The 16,842-nt window shown below is 41.8% G+C and overlaps 1 protein-coding gene and 1 long non-coding RNA gene across 6 annotated transcripts in view; one reads left to right on the top strand and one right to left on the bottom strand.

Moving 5' to 3' along the window:
* The window catches only part of LOC130684614 (uncharacterized), a 74,412-nt gene extending 61,538 nt beyond the window's left edge, over positions 1 to 12,874 (top strand). Inside the window, exons 3-5 of the long non-coding RNA XR_008998962.1 lie at positions 3,696 to 3,769; positions 4,930 to 5,029; positions 12,761 to 12,874. This is a non-coding gene — a long non-coding RNA (uncharacterized LOC130684614). The remainder of the gene's footprint in view (positions 1 to 3,695; positions 3,770 to 4,929; positions 5,030 to 12,760) is intronic.
* The window catches only part of LGI1 (leucine rich glioma inactivated 1), a 39,590-nt gene extending 26,709 nt beyond the window's left edge, over positions 1 to 12,881 (bottom strand). For 3 of the 5 annotated variants that reach the window (XM_036880148.2, XM_036880149.2, XM_036880150.2), the window contains exons 1-2: positions 12,415 to 12,881; positions 11,955 to 12,026 (exon numbers count right to left, since the gene is read on the bottom strand). In XM_036880148.2, the coding sequence (XP_036736043.1) occupies positions 11,955 to 12,026; positions 12,415 to 12,881 (539 nt within the window). The remainder of the gene's footprint in view (positions 1 to 11,954; positions 12,027 to 12,414) is intronic. The other 2 variants (XM_057506110.1, XM_057506111.1) reach the window with 1 other exon arrangement.
* Positions 12,882 to 16,842: the final 3,961 nt, after the last annotated feature.

Below are 16,842 nucleotides of genomic sequence, written 5' to 3'. Positions count from 1 at the left end.
CCCAGAATCATATAGTGGGCTTATTTATTATTTCTACAACTCCCTAATTTATTATTTGACCTGTTTATCTGTTTTATTTTCTCTTGATCCTTAGGATATTGATTGAATTTTGTGCTCAATTAATATATTCTTTGCTCAGTTAATATACTTTTATTCTTTCTGATTTAAAATGAAAATATTTAGAAACATGACTTTACCTCTGTTTTAAGTTTTGATATATAATAATCTTTTAAAATTGCACATTTGATTTCAACAGTAAGTATTTAGAATAATGCTGCTAAAATTCCCTGTTGATGATAGATTTTTTTAAAAAGCTTTCACAGTTTTATTGTTTGTTATTCTTGCACTGGGATCAGAGGATAAGATCTAGAAAATGTCTGCTAACCCCAAGTTCCAGTTCTATCCTGTGGTTGCCTATATCTAGTTGCCTGTAGTGAGGGATCATATCTCTTCACAGCAGTAAATGAACACCAGGGAGTTACAAATTAACTACAGGGTTCCTGGTTGAACTGAAAAGCTAGAACCAGAAGCATTTAATTCAAAAGGAGCATTAAAGTGGGCAACAGAGTTAGCATGGAACTCAGAGTTCTGAGAGAACCCGAGGTCAGCATCAGAGAAGTCAAGGAAGGAGCAGAGGATTGGAGAAAGACGATCTAGCTACTTTGGAAGGAGGTCAAGGTTCAGGCTGCCCAATGTCCAGCTGAGAGCCACAGATGGGGACCACGAGAGCAAAAGTACTGGGCAGGCATATGTGTGGATGCCAAGGCTGATGTGCTCCTGAAATGGCTTCCTGCCATAGCTTCTCACCTCTTCCAGGGAACAGGGAAATTGCACACTGAGGAGGGAATCAGGTAGCCTGGGTCTTAATTCCCATGTAGCTATAAATACTCAGTGTGTCCTTTAACACTTCTCTTCTCTATGTTGTCAAATAAAGAGCTAGATGAGAATTTTTTAGGTAATCTCTAGCTTGAAAGACGTACTATGCCTGTAGCATTGCAGGCTTCATTCATGGAAAAGAAGGCAAGATTCTGCATGGAGTGTGGGGAGCGACAGGGAGGTGGGCAGATTGTTAAAGGGGAGGAGTAACCCAGCTGGGAAAATCTCCCCTTGTCCCAAACCAGACTGCTCATCTGGTCATGTGCCAGGGCCCCCTGGCTCTAATGACACTCTTCAGTGACTTCTTTTTTGGTCACCTGTGACATCCTGACTACCATCAGAATAGTCACTGGCCCATGAGTAGCCTCTCTCCTGTCTTCCAGCCCAGAGCAGCCTCTCCAGTTTAGGGGACTTTCCAATACCAGCTCCCCTTGGTGGGCACTGCTATGGATGAAGAAAAGAAGAGTGAGCAGCTAGCACCTGGTTGTACTTGGAGATGGCATTGATTTGATATATAATAGAGAGTCTGGTTTTTAAGCTTGTAGCTGTCACTTATTACATACATGATGCATTAAGTAGGTGAAATTGTTTTATCATCTTAAGACAGGAATTATAATAACAAAAAGAATTCCTGGTAGAATTACATGAGATAACATATAAGGGCATGTCTCCAATGCTTCTGCCAAAGAATATCTGAGTGAAGAGCACAGATACAAAACATGAGAGCAAAAAAGCCATTAGATCTAGCGAAGGACCTTGTTTAATTGTTTGGGAAACTGAGGTCTAATGAGTGAGACTGTCGCCTGTCCAGAAGAATGTTAAGGCATCGTCCAGGGAATTAGGCAGCCATGGAAAGTGTGTATGCATCCTTCCAGGTACATATGTGTTTGTGTATGTTTATACATGCAGATATAGGTAAATGAGAGAGTAAGATGCACAGGTTTCAGCTGTTGGAAGATTTGGGAGTACAGCTGGAGAGGCTTGCCAACTTGTTTAGAGCTGGTTTTGCTTAAATGATTCAGACCCTCTGGTTGTTACTAATATTCTCCTTTACCCAAAAGAATAAGGCTGGTTGAATGATAATTAATAACAGGCTGATGATTCACTTTAGTTAAATGCACCCTTTCTAAGTGCATGTGCCACGTGAATAATTTACATTTGAATCTTTTAAAATTTGCTTTTAAGACAGGAAAGCATTAAAAATGGGAAGCATCATACAGGAGCACATTATGTCACAGTTCTTTTTGTTTCTCATCCCTGAGAAACATTTTCAGTATAATTTAGCTGATCCTTAAGTAGATCACCACCTCTTCATCCGGACTGATGGGGAATAATCTTACTTTAGCTCCACATAACCCTGATGGGGTGGGGGAACGTACTCCAGAGAGATATTTAGTTCAATTATTCTCTTTACAGGTGAGGAAGCTGAGGCCTGCAGAAGTGACTCCCCCAAGGTCATACACATCTTTTGTCAGCAGCAGGTCTAGGACTAGAATTTAGGCTTTAGATTTACAGGATTCCCTTGGGAATATTCTTGGCATGCACACTAGCAAAGATTTGAGCATGGACTCATCCTTTGGTTTTAGAGTCTATTACCTCTCATCCCAGGACAAACTTTTCCTTTCTAGGAGTTGACATAAGTAGTCAGCAGCCCACCCTTCTGATACTGTTTTTAAATTCAGTCTATATTTCCCTGATTCTGAAACACCAAGGACAAGGGACTTCAATTTTATCTAAAGTCTATTCTGTGCCACGCCTCATGTTTAGCAGCTTGCCATCTATTAAATCATCTTAATCCCCAAATGAACACTATAATGTAGGTGTTATATTCTCCACTGAAAATAAAAAGAATACCAAAGTAAGAGAGTAAATTGAAGTCTGTAACTGGCAGAGCTGGAAGTCTGTGCTCAGGCAAAGTCTTGCCATCAAGGCTGTTCAATTACAGTCATGAGCAAGGCCGCACTTCAGCTTTTTAGTCCCATTTCATCAGATCTGCCCAGTATCCGCTGCCAATCTAGAACAGCCTTACCCAGTAGTTTCCAGAAGGAACTGTGGAATACCAGACCTTCATGGGGTTCAGAGGTTTTACATGAACAACAACAAAAACAAAAAACAAGACTGGGGAAAGAGAATAAGTTAGCAGGGGTTCTTAATTATGAGAGTCTTTCTATCCTTATTGAGACTTCTTCAAAAGGGAATGAAATATGCAATTTCCCAGTCTTACTCATAAGGGGATGCTTTTATCACTGAGCTTTATATTATGAGTACTCTATGAAACACACCCAGGGAAATGCTGGTTTACCCATTTGGGAAATGGCTGTGAGAGAACCTGCTCCAAATAAAAATACTGAGAATGTAAGTTTAAGCTCAGGGTGCTTTTTCTTATTGAATGGGCTGCAAGTGATCATCTACTTCCTCTGAAAGATGAGCATCCCCTGGGAGGTCCCCAAAGAAGCAGTGTGTGCCAATCTGCTTGACTGGCTGGATAGCCTGGTGGTGAGGCATGCTCCCAGCCACCATGCTCAAGGAATCCACTAACAAAATTATCCGAGTTACTCTTTATACAGAGATGGATGGTTTCATGTGTCCTTCAAGATGAGATTCTTTCTATCTGCCTAGGCACTGCAAGCAAGTCTCTCTAGAACAAAGTGAGGTATAAATAATTAAGCTAATAAACAAAATAAATACCAAAGGCATAGAGTCCCAATATCCTATGAGATGTTAAGAAAAGTGAAACAACATAAAATAATTCCAGAGGCTTTTCTAAGCCAAGGTGCATTGTGAATAATTAAACAATTTCCATATTTATGTGAACACAGAAGCCTTTTCTTTCAAGAGAACTGTTCCACAGGATTCAAGTTGAGAAAACACTCGTCTGAGGTGTAACTTTAAAGTATGTAAGTCCTTTTTCATTTGCTGTTTTCTTTTTTCTCTTTCTCTCTCTTTTTTAAAGCAAGGAAACTAGAACTTACACATACAAATGAGACTTGAATCCTAGGGAAACTACATATTCTTGCCAGCAATGCTGCCACTCTTTCAAAGGGCTTTGGAAACTCCTTTTCAGTAATTGTCTCCAGGAATCAGAACACAGTCCCCTGAATACCCTCATTAATGGCAAAGGTTGACCCTTTGAGAAGGGATTTGATTTGGGGAACAAACTATGTAAAGTCAAGCCCGGTGATTCATGTTCAAAAGGAAGTAGAAGTAGTTACAAGTGAGTCGTGGATTTAAACTCTGGCTCTGCTACGATTGAAGAGGTTATCCAACCCTGCTAGGACTCAGTGCTCCATCTGCAAAATGGAGATGATCATACCCTCTTCACAAGATTATTGTGACAATGAAATAAAAAATGAGATATATAATGTGCTTAGCATCAGGCAATACAAAAATGACAAATGCCCCCTAACAAAACTTGGTCTGGTTTTACTGCATGGCTTATAAACTGGCTGCGAAAACAATTCTTAAACATCTAGAAATGTCTAGTCATGGAGGTACAGCTGGGAAGACTCTATGACCTCCGATGAGGAATTCTCTGCAAGTCAAGAGTTATTTGTACATACAAATTCTAGTCTGTTTATTTTTTTTTAAGACTCATTGCTTTTTCATTACATATCACACAGGCAGACAGACACCTGCCATCTTGCCATGTGAATGGGCCCCAAAATTCCTTTCCTGTCCTTGCCCCATGAGAGGGATACTGAAATATTTTTTATCATCAGCTCCCATGGAGAGGTCCCAGTGAAGTCCCAATGGACCTGCTTGGGAAATTGAGAACTGTATTATTATTTTAATAATACTTTATAATAGCCAATTCCAGATTATGAGAATTTTTCATTTAGTCTAATTTACAGGCTTGTTAGAATTAATACAATAAGTTTTGTCCATTTCTTTAAGAAGACCATTTTCTATATTACATTCATTTAAAGTAACTGTAGACTAGAATGCAATGCAATAGAATTGTTAAGCTAAGAAGAGAACTTAGTTAATTGAAGCTCTCAAAATGCCAATTTATATTTTGTTTAGTCTTCATCCTGTTTAAAAATCTGCTTCCAGGTTTCTGCCTTCTCCTGAAAATTGGGAAAATATGACCCCATACTCATGTACCATATTCTCACCACCAATAATCAGTTACAGCTGAGGACGTCATTTTTAGGTAAGACATGTCTTCTCTGATCTACCCCAATTACTACCCCTCCCTATTGTCTTATATACAATTGTTTCCTTAGTTTACCTTATCATCCTAATCACCATTGGCATTTGAGTTTGAGAACCATAATTTAATCTATCTCTGGTATTTTATACATATAAAATCTGAGATCCAAGGATATTTTGTGACCAGTCCAAGGTCACACAGCCCATTAGCGGCTAAACTGGATTTCAAACCCAAGTCTCCTAACTTCCAGTTCAGGCCTCTTTCAATCCTTCCACAGAACCAAGCATTTGAAGACTGGTCAATGTTAAACAAAATCTGTCTTGTTTTACAAAATGTGGTACGAGTTCTTTCTTTCATGAGGAAGAAGTGAGAAGGTTCTGCTTCCCTTCTTCCCCCCACCTCTGGACAGGTAAATAGTTCATGTTTCCTGTAAGATGTATTTGCAGGAAAAATTTCTTAGGAGGTTCTTGTGGAGACCTACGTGTAGAGAAATGATCATGTGATCCTAGGTAAACCCAGCCTATACAATCAGATGTTAATCTGATGTTATGGTCATTCCAAATTAAAGTGATTTTTCAGAAACTATAATAAAAGCTTTTGTGTATTGAGTTACAGAAACTGTGCCAAGTGCTTTACGTGTATTGTTTCATTTAATCCTTACTGCAATCCTGTGTAGTAGGCACTATGGTTATTCCCCATTTTGTAGATGCAGATAACAAGACTTGATTAGGCTTGCCCCAAATCACAGAACTGGTAAGCAGCAGAGTGGGGATTTGAATCCGTGTTTATTTGACCACAAAACTTGCATTCTTTGCTACTTGCCATGTTGTTAGCTCACTCAGGTTAGCCATTTTGTTATCAGAGCTGTCATTAAGCTCCTCTAGTCATTTTGCAGCCACAGGCTCAACAACCGGCGAGTGTCACCAGCACGCCAATCAACTGAATACTATTTTGAAGAAAACGAGAAAGCGTAGGGAAGACTACTTATGATACATCCAAATACCAGCAAAACATTTAGGATCACAGTGAGCTGAGAGCTGGCATATCAGGGCAGGGAGGGAAGGATATCAGTCATCTTTGTGTCCCTAACAAAGCCCAGTGCTAGGCCTGTTCACAGGAGAATCCCAAAGTGAGTTGGCTGAAATAGGAGGCTTTTACTTTCATTTCATTACTGCTTGCAACTATACAGTGAACAAACACTTATTTTAGCCAAGAAAATATAAATACATCAAAAAGAAAATTATCTTTGTGTTAATGAATTTTTTTTAATCTTAATAATGCTTAACCAACATTCCCCTTTGGATGTCCTGTCAAACTGGTCAAAGGGGTAATTTTACCCTTCACAGGGGAAAGGCTAGTCAGCTTCTGCAGACAGAGAACTTGGGAGGCAAATGTGATTTTTCATGTGCCAAAGGCCAGGAGGAAGTCAGGGATGAAAGAGGTTCAGGCAGTGGGCTCGGGAAAAGGCTTTGGAGGTTTGGGCAGTGGATGCAGGGAAAGGCTTTGGATGTTCCGCTGCCTTTCAAGTTCCAGCACACTGGGATCTCTGTTGAAGAAGTATCACATCATAGTGTCATGGTGGGGTTCTTTTGGTTTTGGAAAGCATAATTTATATGTGCAACCACGAAACCTGAGACACAAGAGGGGGTTGGGATAGACCAAAAGTGGGTGTAAAAAGAGATTGGGAAAGGGGCACCCAGAATATGAAGGGGCAGGGGAGAGGAAGTGGGGGTCTCACCTGCCAGGGCCCCTCTCCTGGCCCAGATGGGGAGGAGGATGTGCCCAGGTGCCGTTTCCACAGCCTGCTCGCCACTATTGTGTTCTGGTCCCAGTGGTAAGATAGTCCCCTGACTAAGCCCCATGCCTGACTCACTCAGATTTAGTCTGTATCCAGGCCTTCGGGAGGGAGGGTGAAGTCCTCCAAGAACCTGAGCCCCATAGCGGGGCCTCCCCCACGTCTGGCCTGTTGTGTTCTCTCCCATCCTTTCTGGATTCTTGGACAGATGGGGAGCTCCTCTCTGGCTTGAAGGAGTACCCTCAACCATTATTCTCTTTGTAGGGGTGGTCCTCGGTCCTTAGGAAGCGGGGCAGAGTCCCAACACAAGATGCTGGTACATAGGAGGTAACTGAGCCAGTGAATGGCACCTTAATTCCAAGGCAGAATCTGTTCACGTTTTTTTGGTTCAGCTCATGTTCCATACCTTTACACTATTAGTTCATGTGAAATCTGATAGGCATACTAAACATAAGGAAGAATGTGACTATCTATTGATAGGAAAACAGGAGTCTTTAGTGAAAACATCTATGAAAATATGGATTGAATTCAACAAAAGTGTAGTAGGCAAGGACTAAGTCTACAACATCCCAGCTCTTCCCTAGGAAGTTGGCTACTGATAATCCTCCAAGAGAGATATGGGGCAGCACAAGCACAAATAGCTCTAGTCGGTAAATGACAGGAAGACCAAAGACATCAGTAAAGTCTCTAGAACTTGAGAGAACAGAGGTCAGGAAGGGAGGTGGTTCAGTCTGGTGTGGATGGAGCTTTGGGATGTGTGTCAGGGGGTGGTGTCAATATTGTGAGAGCTGACCCTGGACAAATAGCCAAATTCTATTAATAGCAACTTGGATGTTCAGGCTTTCTCTGTTTCTAGGAAACCATTAATGGCTGCCAAGCATGAGGGTAACATGAAGAGATGTGTGTTTCAGGAAGGCAACACTAATGAAGGTGGCTAGATAGGCAGAAGCAGCAGGGATGCCAGTGCAGAAGCTCCCGCATCGGACTGAAACAGAGATTGCAGCCTGCGTCAGGGTCACGGCCCTGGGGTGAAGAGGAGGCAGAAGATCTTTGCTGTGTGAGAGGGGACACATTTCACATTTGGTTGGAAGTGGACAGTGAGAGGAAGAGGCAGGTCATTCCTAAGTTTCTTGCTTGAATAATCAAGAGGATGAAATGTGCTTTCAGATAAAGCATTTGTTATACAGGCTTAGTTGGCAGTTAAAACAATTAATTAATTACAAAGTTAAAAATCAGAACGATGGACCATTGGGCAAATTTTAGACAAAACAGCCTAGATGACTGAGGTTTCACTTTTCAGTCTATCTTGGGGGCATTGGCTGGGCACAAATGAAGACATACTCGTCCATAACCAACTAATAATTCCTCTAGAAACCCTCTTAGCTTATAGGTCTGGCTTGAGTAGTCACTAAAGATTGCTAGATTTTTCTTATACTTGTAATATAAGGGGGAATAGAAAAAGAAGCCAATCACTGTGAAGGTGAGGTAAACCATGGATATTTTTTCCTGGACAAACAATATTTTGAAGGCCTAAACAATAAAACCTTAGTAAGGATGGACTTATTATTTATCTTGCTCTTGGTATTTCCTTTTTTATTTTTAGGTGTGGGTTTCTTATGGACTATGTACTTCATGATATTTTCTCCCCCAGAGGGATCAGTTCTGTTGCTTCAAACAAGATAAAATCTCATTGGAATAAATAGAATTTTTTTTCTGGTCACACTGAATTCTTATATATATAGATTTTTTTTCTGAACATGATACTAAAACTTAATCTGTAATTTACTCCCTGCAAATGGAACTGGTGGGATGTAATTTATTAAAATTTTTATAAACAAATGGCAATGTGGCCACATTTGTACTCTTTGGAATTTGAATTTTACTTCTATAGGGAAACTTCATCATTGGGGATCTCAGTCTGTATTTGAGAAGCACAAGACTATTTTGTTTGAAAATACATTTCTGTAAATTGCATTCACTACAAGCGCCGCTCTCTATCATTAAAAACAAACCAGAATAAATAATCATTCTTACTGGTTTTGTTTCACAGCTGGGCCTATGGAAACCATGAATGTAGTTGCATTTGCTTAGGAAACAGTTTGCTGCTGTTTAAAACCATATATGAAGTATTTTTTTAAAAAAATAGGTTTTGCACAGCTCATGTGATGAATTTTATTGGATAATTTTATTTTTTCTTCTCTACAGAATGTGGGCTTTTGTTTTTCTTGTTCTCCAGCATGCACTGCCAGGAGCAGCCTACCGGGATCTTATCCCCAAAACACTGTATTTAACTTAAGGAGGCATTGTGTCTGTTTCCCTCCTTACCAGAGGCTGACATTTCAAAAACTACTCATCACGCTTTCTGCAGAAGGTCTGAAAAAGCATTTGGGACCTTAATGAAATTATCAGATTATTAGGGTGGATGGTGGGAATGGGTCATTTCTTTTCCCTTTTCAATAACAGAGCAAGGAACCAACTGCCTTTGTAAGTCAATCAAACAGAATTGATTGTGAAGTTTCTCTCTTCCCAGGATGTGCGAGGTCAGTTCTGGTAATCAGTGGTCACAAATGCTGTTAGAATTCATTGCAAACCCCAAGCAATGGCAGGTGTGCTCCAGGCCTGGTCTGGTGGCGAAAGGCACGCCAAGGCAAATTCAGGCCCCTTGCTCCTTGTGTTCCAGTGGGGGTTGGCAGCCCACGTGGGATTTTCAGGGCGCTGGATGGCCCTGTCCCACAGAAGAGCTCTTTATCTTTAAACCATCCATTGCCCACCATTGTTATGATTATGGCACAATTCATATTTGGAGCCTTATCATTTATTTCCTCCTCAGTAAAAATGAGCTTATTAGACTCCTTTGTCATAACAGGAGGAAGCAGAGAATATTGGGCAGGAAGAATGTAAAGCAAAATCTTCAGGAAACAAGGTCCTGAGTTTAGAGACAGACTTTGACCTCTGACAGTTGTGCATACAATCTGCCCTGGCACAAAGCTGCCAAGTTGAGGTTAGCCAATGTGAGTCAAGTAATGACATACAGGGCAAGAATTACTCGTCCTTTTGTTATTTCTGAAACCTGAACTGCTTTTAGAAAGAAGGGCTGGAATGTTCCATAGGAACTTGGAGCATGGGACACAGGGGCACGGCACACACTCGGTGTGGGCTATTTAAAAACCAGTTCCTTGGCTTCCCTCTGTGATTCTAAATACGTGTAATCACATTATCCTGCAGCAGCCGGTAACTATTTCTATAACACTGTCCAGTATCTGTGCTTGCTGAGGCTGGGTCCACCCAGCAAAAACAAAGTGGAGATGTGCTTACTGATTAGGTTGATCAATCCAGGTTTTCTGTGTCACAGCTAACATCCATTTCATGTTGGAAATGCGAGTAGCATGTCAACTGACACTTCTTGAATTTTAAGGATTCATCTATTTAACTATCCTGGGGAGAGAGAAATGCCTTAGCTCGTCAAAAGGATGCTTTTTAAATGAGACATTTCTTTAACAAATGAACAACATAAGTACAAATTATCATTTTCTCAGATACAACCAATTCTTTTACTATGGAAGGATCCCAGCATTGAAGACTCTGCCTCTTTATGTGCTAAAGATTCAATATTTTGGGGGTTTGTTTGGTTTGCTAACACTTCCCTTAATCATACCACTAGCCATCAGTTGAATAAATCTCTTAGGAACATTTTACTCAATTGTTAATCACTCAAAGACATCAGCTAGTAGAAAGACACTAGCCAATATTGTTACATAATGTTAAAACCTCTGATCAGGTTTGTGAATTCAATGAAATAGTCAAACTAGTTTGGGATTTCATATAAACAAACAATAGATTAAATAACTTTTTTTTTTTTTTTAGCTATTTAGCTTAAAAATTAAGAACCCTACCACTTATAAAATGTATAAACATTTGTCATACTCTATGCCAAGCATCTTACCTACTTAAATCTTACTTATCTCTGATAATAACTCTTCAATGTGTTATCACCTCCATTTTACAGATGAGGAGACTGCGAGAGTTTCAATCATTTAGAGATTAGGTCATTTAGTCACTTGGAGAGATTTAGTCATTTGCACAATTACATGTCTAGTTTCTAGTAGTGGTGGAGTGAGATTTATACACAGGTCTTTCTAATTTCTAATCCATGCTGTTGCCTTCTGCATATATAACCTCAAACAGCCAAAATGGTCAATTAAAGCAAGCAAAAAAAAAGCAAAAAATTTGGGTCCTGAATCATGCAGTCAAAATAACCAAAACTTAGTTGATTGACATTAAGCTAATTCCCTCCTGGAACCATGTAACTAAAACCTCAATCTGTCGCTCAACACCTGAACACATGAGTACTGGGGACCTCTTGGCCCCCACGTGGTCCCGCTCTAAAAACTAGCAGTCCAAATGCAAACATTACATGTCAGAACAAATTATACATGTGACATTGTTCCATGAAGAGATTTAATTTCTTGTTCAAATATTATTTTTTTGACTATTTTGAGACATAGGCTGCATATGCGGTTCCCTTGTGGCTAACTCAAAACACACAGCAAAGGCTAATCTTTTGCACTATCCTATGTGAATATTTTCTTTCCCCCCTTTTAAGGGGCCTAGTTATAAATTGGATGAGATTAGAAAACAGTATCTTGAGAATCAATATGTTAAGGAATTACCTAGAAAGAACACAGAATTTTTTTCCCACATGGTAAATCACACAGAGCAGCAGCCTGCCCCAGATCCCCAGAGACAACATCTTGAGCACATATGTTATGCTGGGTTCTGTATTTGACTAATTCAAAAACTCCAGGGCAAAATAACCAAAGTTCCCAAGTCAAAAATGAAAGTAAAATAGTAGAATGGAATTGGGATCATTGTTGTAACATTCTAACAACTTCATAAATAGCCCTTAAGGGAGATAACCTTACAGGTTAGCAAATTTACCATTGCGAGACTCAACCTGTGCTGTTGATGTTAAGTCCCAGACAAACCCATCTACCTCTCACATTACTGATACTCTTTTTCTTTCCAGAAATATAACCTCATTTGACAAAATTAATATTGAGATCGTTTTACTAGAGGGCTTATCCAAATATATGCTCTATTAAAAATAGTTATGATATAAATATTTCTCACAAGAGCTGCAGCGATGGTGTGAATAAAAAACTCCCTTCTGAGATTTCAGTAAAACCAGATCTCACAAAGGATCTGAAAGAAAACAAACAAACAGAAAACAGACATACACACAAAGAGAGACACACACAGAACAAACCTTATGTTAATCCAGTTTAGCAAAACAGTCACTATTTTGACACTATTTTATGAAGTACGATACTGTTCCTTCCCAGATGAAGTGGGAGAGATGAATCTGCTACAGGTTTCTCACAATAATGTTCAGAGGTGGAGGGTACCTAGGCATGTTCTAATAAAAAATCAAAATTTCTAAATACAGCAAAATGTTAGCCCTGTCAAATGGCCAAGCGTGCAAGAGAAATCTCTCTTCCCATGCCCTTCTACCAATACATACAAAGCCCCAAAAACATTGGCTGGAATTTTAAAAACATAAATTAGATATCAAAATGCTTACGGGCCTTACAATGAGATAACATCAGGAGGAACGGTGCGTGGAATGGTTCTGGCATTTTCACATAAAGCATTATCTTTGGTACAAGTACACACAGCAGGGCATTTTGGCTTCGCTGGTTTCTTCCCCTCAGTCAGCAAAAGCGCAGAAAAGAGACATAGGAAATAAGCAATTCTTTTCAGGGGGATGCAGGCATTTCCCATCCTTTGGCTTCTCTCTGGTTCCATGCAGCCGAAAAAATATCCCCAAACATGAACAGGGCTTCTGGAATTCAGATGGTGATTGTCTTGATCTAAGACCAGGTCACATAGGAGTCCATCCTTTTCCTTTGCCTCTGTATCTCTGCTTTTCAAAACAGGGACCTGCAGCTGATTCGTGAGCTGCTCCTCGCTCCAGCAATGCACTGCTCCGGGAGGAGACCTGTGAGGTGCTGTGAGATGGGAGGGATCCAACTGCTGGAGGAGAGAGCCGACTTGCATCACCACGAAAACACTGAGCACAGAACAGCCTTCGAAGGCAAAGTGAAGTGATGTAACAGAAAATAAACAGCTTTCTGCCTGCACCGGGAGGCCCTTTAATTGTTACCAAAAATAGGACGGCTTTATGTCTTATTAGTGGGTGGGTGGGCGGGTGGATAGGCGCAGTCATCTTGTATCACATCTCGGCAATATCAGAAACCTCTGGGAATTTGCATTTCATGTAGCAAACGACCTAGTAGGAAAAACTAGCTTTGAAGCCAGACCTGGCTGGAAAAATGAAGTTAAATGAAACTCTCTCTCTCAGCAGCATTTGGCTAAAACCTTGGTATTTCTTGCTGAGTCCACCTGACTGATGCCATCGTTGAAAGACAAATAAGAACACATGGGGATTGTGACTTTCAGGGAATGAATGTGATGAAATACTTTTCTGACACTTATCAACAGTCATGAATTATAGGTTTTCATAATCCCCCCCTCCACCCCCTGGTGTAAGCCATTCCTTCCCTCCTTCCATCATGAGGGCGGGAAAAAGAAGCCAGACTGCTTCTGTGCGTAATGCACCCTCCTCACTTGCCCACTCTCCCTCTAGCAGCAGAACCAGAAGCCTGGAAGGAACTCCCTGCCAGCAGGAGGCAGCCAACCTTGGCTTCTCAGGGCTCTGAAAGTGGCCCTGGCTTAGCCCAGGAGGCTGAGATAGGATGTGGAAAACGCCGCATTGAGAGCCAGTGACCTGGCTTTGAGGTCCCAGTTCTGCCATGAACTAGCTGATGTTGTCTCTGGATCTAGTCCCCTGTCTATAAAACGGGGATGATAGTAAAGACATTGCATAAATGTTATGAAATCAAAATGGTACACTATGTTACTGTCATATTGATTGGAAAGAGGAAGCACCCTTAGAAAAAGAAATTCATTTAAAGAAACAAAAAACAAGAGGCCCTGTTGTTGCCCTGTCAGGGCAGAGCAATATATTCCAAGAGGGTAGGAAGACCCTCAGGATGGAGGAACAGGAGGAAGGTCCTCTCAGTATGCTGAAGGGGGCCATTCCTCAAGCTGGCACTGCTGGCCAGAGGATGGCAGTCCACGAGCCTTTCTCACTCATCTTTTAGACTGAAAGTAGCAAAAGGATTGTTTGAGCAAATGTGTGATTATGACATGAGCTCATCCTACTTGGGAGCTGGGAGCACTGACAGTCTACCCTTCCCCTCTCGTAGCATCATAGCGTGCCCCAGGCTTGCTCCAACCACTTGTTTCATTCTCTGTAAGCTCTCTGGGGGCAGGGGGTGGCAGTCATGTCCATTCTTGTGTTTAATTACTGTCCGCTTATCCAGAAGACAGTAATCTCCCCAGCAAATCCAGTGCTTGGACAGTGCACGCAGTGAGCAGCTGGTATGCCTCGTGAGCAACAACAGAGCACGGGGGCTGTTCGTGGTCAGGACAAGCTCATCCAAAGAGACTTCACATCGCCCTCAGAGGTATAATAAAGGACTTTGATCTCGAACAAATTCCTGAAGATGTAACGAGTGAGCTGAGTTCCAAGGCAAGGGGAAATGGAAGAGAGGGTTGGTGAGAACATTCCAGGTGGAGCCAACAGCATATGCAAAGGCCTGGCCGTGACCCAGAGAACCACAGTCAACTCTGCAGAGTTTCAGGCGGAGGAGCAATAGAATCTGGTTTGTGTTTCAAAAGGACCAATAGATTATATCCTTAAGCCAGTTTTTGAGAGTATATAAATACATTGTTTTTTATAGAAAAGGGGAGAAAAAGTAATGATTTTAGAATGGATTCTACTAATGCCTCACTGTCAAGGACTCTATGGAGGCAGGGAGTTCATGATGGTGTTTTTAGGAACTGTGACCTATGGACAAGCCCCACTTGAGACAGTAAAAGTGTCACTTAGAAGTTGGCTGCAAATCAGATTTTTGTAAATTGAATCCTGCTTCAAGTGCACAGTGGAAACTTGCTGCATACTAATTATGTAGTGAAAATTTTATAGAGGATCGTTTTATTCAAACAAACACCCACCCCTTAAATCATCTGACTTGTAAATGGTGCGTTTTGTAACTATAAAATAAAGACCCTGAGAATTTTCAGGGATGCAGAGTTCTTGGTCCTAATCCCTGCATGTATTAACAGATGAGAAACCGAGAGGTCAAAAAGATGGTTAGTAGCAGAGCCACCAGTCTGCCTGGAGGGACATTGGCAGATACTTGGTTAAACTGACTGGTGAATTCAAACAGGATAATTCACTCCCTAAGTTTCACTTTTCAGATGTATCAAATTATCAAGATGGCTTGATCAGCGCTTGGCTCTGTGCTCTGTAGACACCATCAAAGAAAGGGTGAGCAGTCTTTCATTTTTTACGTAAGCCGGGAGGGCAAAGGAAGGAGGGAAAGAAATCATATCCATAACTTCACTCTTCAGCTGTATTTATCTGGCAGTTCAGTTTGTCAGTTCAAGTGGAAAAAGGACCACAGTGGGGCAAGGGGAACTCTAAGGACAAATTACAATGGGCATTCTGAAAAGAGTAACTTTCTTTTTCTATGGCATTTAAAGCCCTGACTTGAATTCCCTATTCAATTAAAACACCCACTAAGAGCAGGCAAAACGTGTAACCTTGTAACACAGAATGCTGAAGTCCTGTTAGGGAGGAGAAACTGCTTCCTGGCTCCAGAGCTGGATGTGAGTTGAGGGTTCGGAAGAGGAGGGCAGGCTCCTGTACTGACGTCTTGAGGGGCCTGAGGAAGGGGACTGTGTTGCTGATGAAGCTTCCCCTCCCCAGAGAAGAAAGCCCTCCTCCGAGAAGCCCTGGGTTTGGGGGAGGGAAGAAGGAAGCCTAGGGGTTTCCAGCAACTTGGATGCCTTTAGATAAAGTTGGGCAACCCACCTGGGGGTTACAGTGGGGGCCATGGACGCAGGGCCTAGGAAGAGTGAGAGCCGAGCTGGAAGGAGGCTGGGAAGGCTGGGAGGCCTGAGTGACGCAGCCTACCACCCAGTCCCAGCTGAAGAGGAGTAGCAGAGCGGGCCCAGGAGTGGCTCTCCACTTTGCCGGCATGTGACCATGGGCTAACTGTGTGACTTTTCTCAGCCACGGTTTTCCCTTCTGTAAAATGAAGATAATAATAGTATGCATCACATAGAATTGTTGACAGAATTAAATCCAGTAATGTACCTAAAGGGCTTAGCATGGGGTCAGACACATGGGAAAGATTTATCATCATCATCATCATCACCATTGTGGCAACAAGGCTTGAATTCTACAACTGTGACTCTGCTAGCTGGGAAGCAAAAGTTCTCAAATAAAACTGGGTTTCATTTAAGTCAATGTTCCCTCTAGGAAGCAGGCACTTCTGGGCCAGATAACAGACTGTGGCCGTGCCGAGAATCTATTCACATAAAGCAACCAAGGAACCTCTTGGGAAAGGAAGGACTCAACAGTTTGGGTGAGTGTAGGAGCACCAAATTCAGTCCCAGGACAAGGTCCAGAGCTGGAGAAAGAAAAGGTGGGTTTTTTTTCAATCACAGGACAGAGATTTTTTAAGCCCACTGCCCTTGACCATGTATAAGTTAGAAGGGATAAGGGGAATCTGCTTTAGGATCCCAAAGGGCTCCTCTCTAGTTTAGTGGGCACTGTGGCATTGTGTGTGGTGCTGTGAGGAACTACGCCCGGTGCTGTGGCCCTGGAGCCGCTGTAGAGATGTGATGCCAACAGCATCCCCATCCAGGCCTATGACTCAGACATCACCAAAGTCACTGGATTTTCCACTAGGAGCAGCTCAACCTTCAGGGCCCAGCAGCAGAGACAGCCCCACAGACAGAGGAACAGGCAAATTGTCCCAGCAGGAGCTGGAACAAAAGAGAAGGGAAGTGGGGCACACAGTGTGACATTTGGGAGTACATGGTACGATGTTCCCCAGCATCCTCGGAAAGTAGAAGGGGTCTTTGTGGAGGGGACTGCCATTTG

Source organism: Manis pentadactyla, chromosome 8 (assembly GCF_030020395.1).
Source record: "Manis pentadactyla isolate mManPen7 chromosome 8, mManPen7.hap1, whole genome shotgun sequence".
In the NCBI taxonomy this organism is placed as follows: domain Eukaryota; kingdom Metazoa; phylum Chordata; class Mammalia; order Pholidota; family Manidae; genus Manis; species Manis pentadactyla.
Note: the sequence above shows the minus strand (reverse complement) of the source record. Positions and strands in the feature narration are given on the sequence as shown.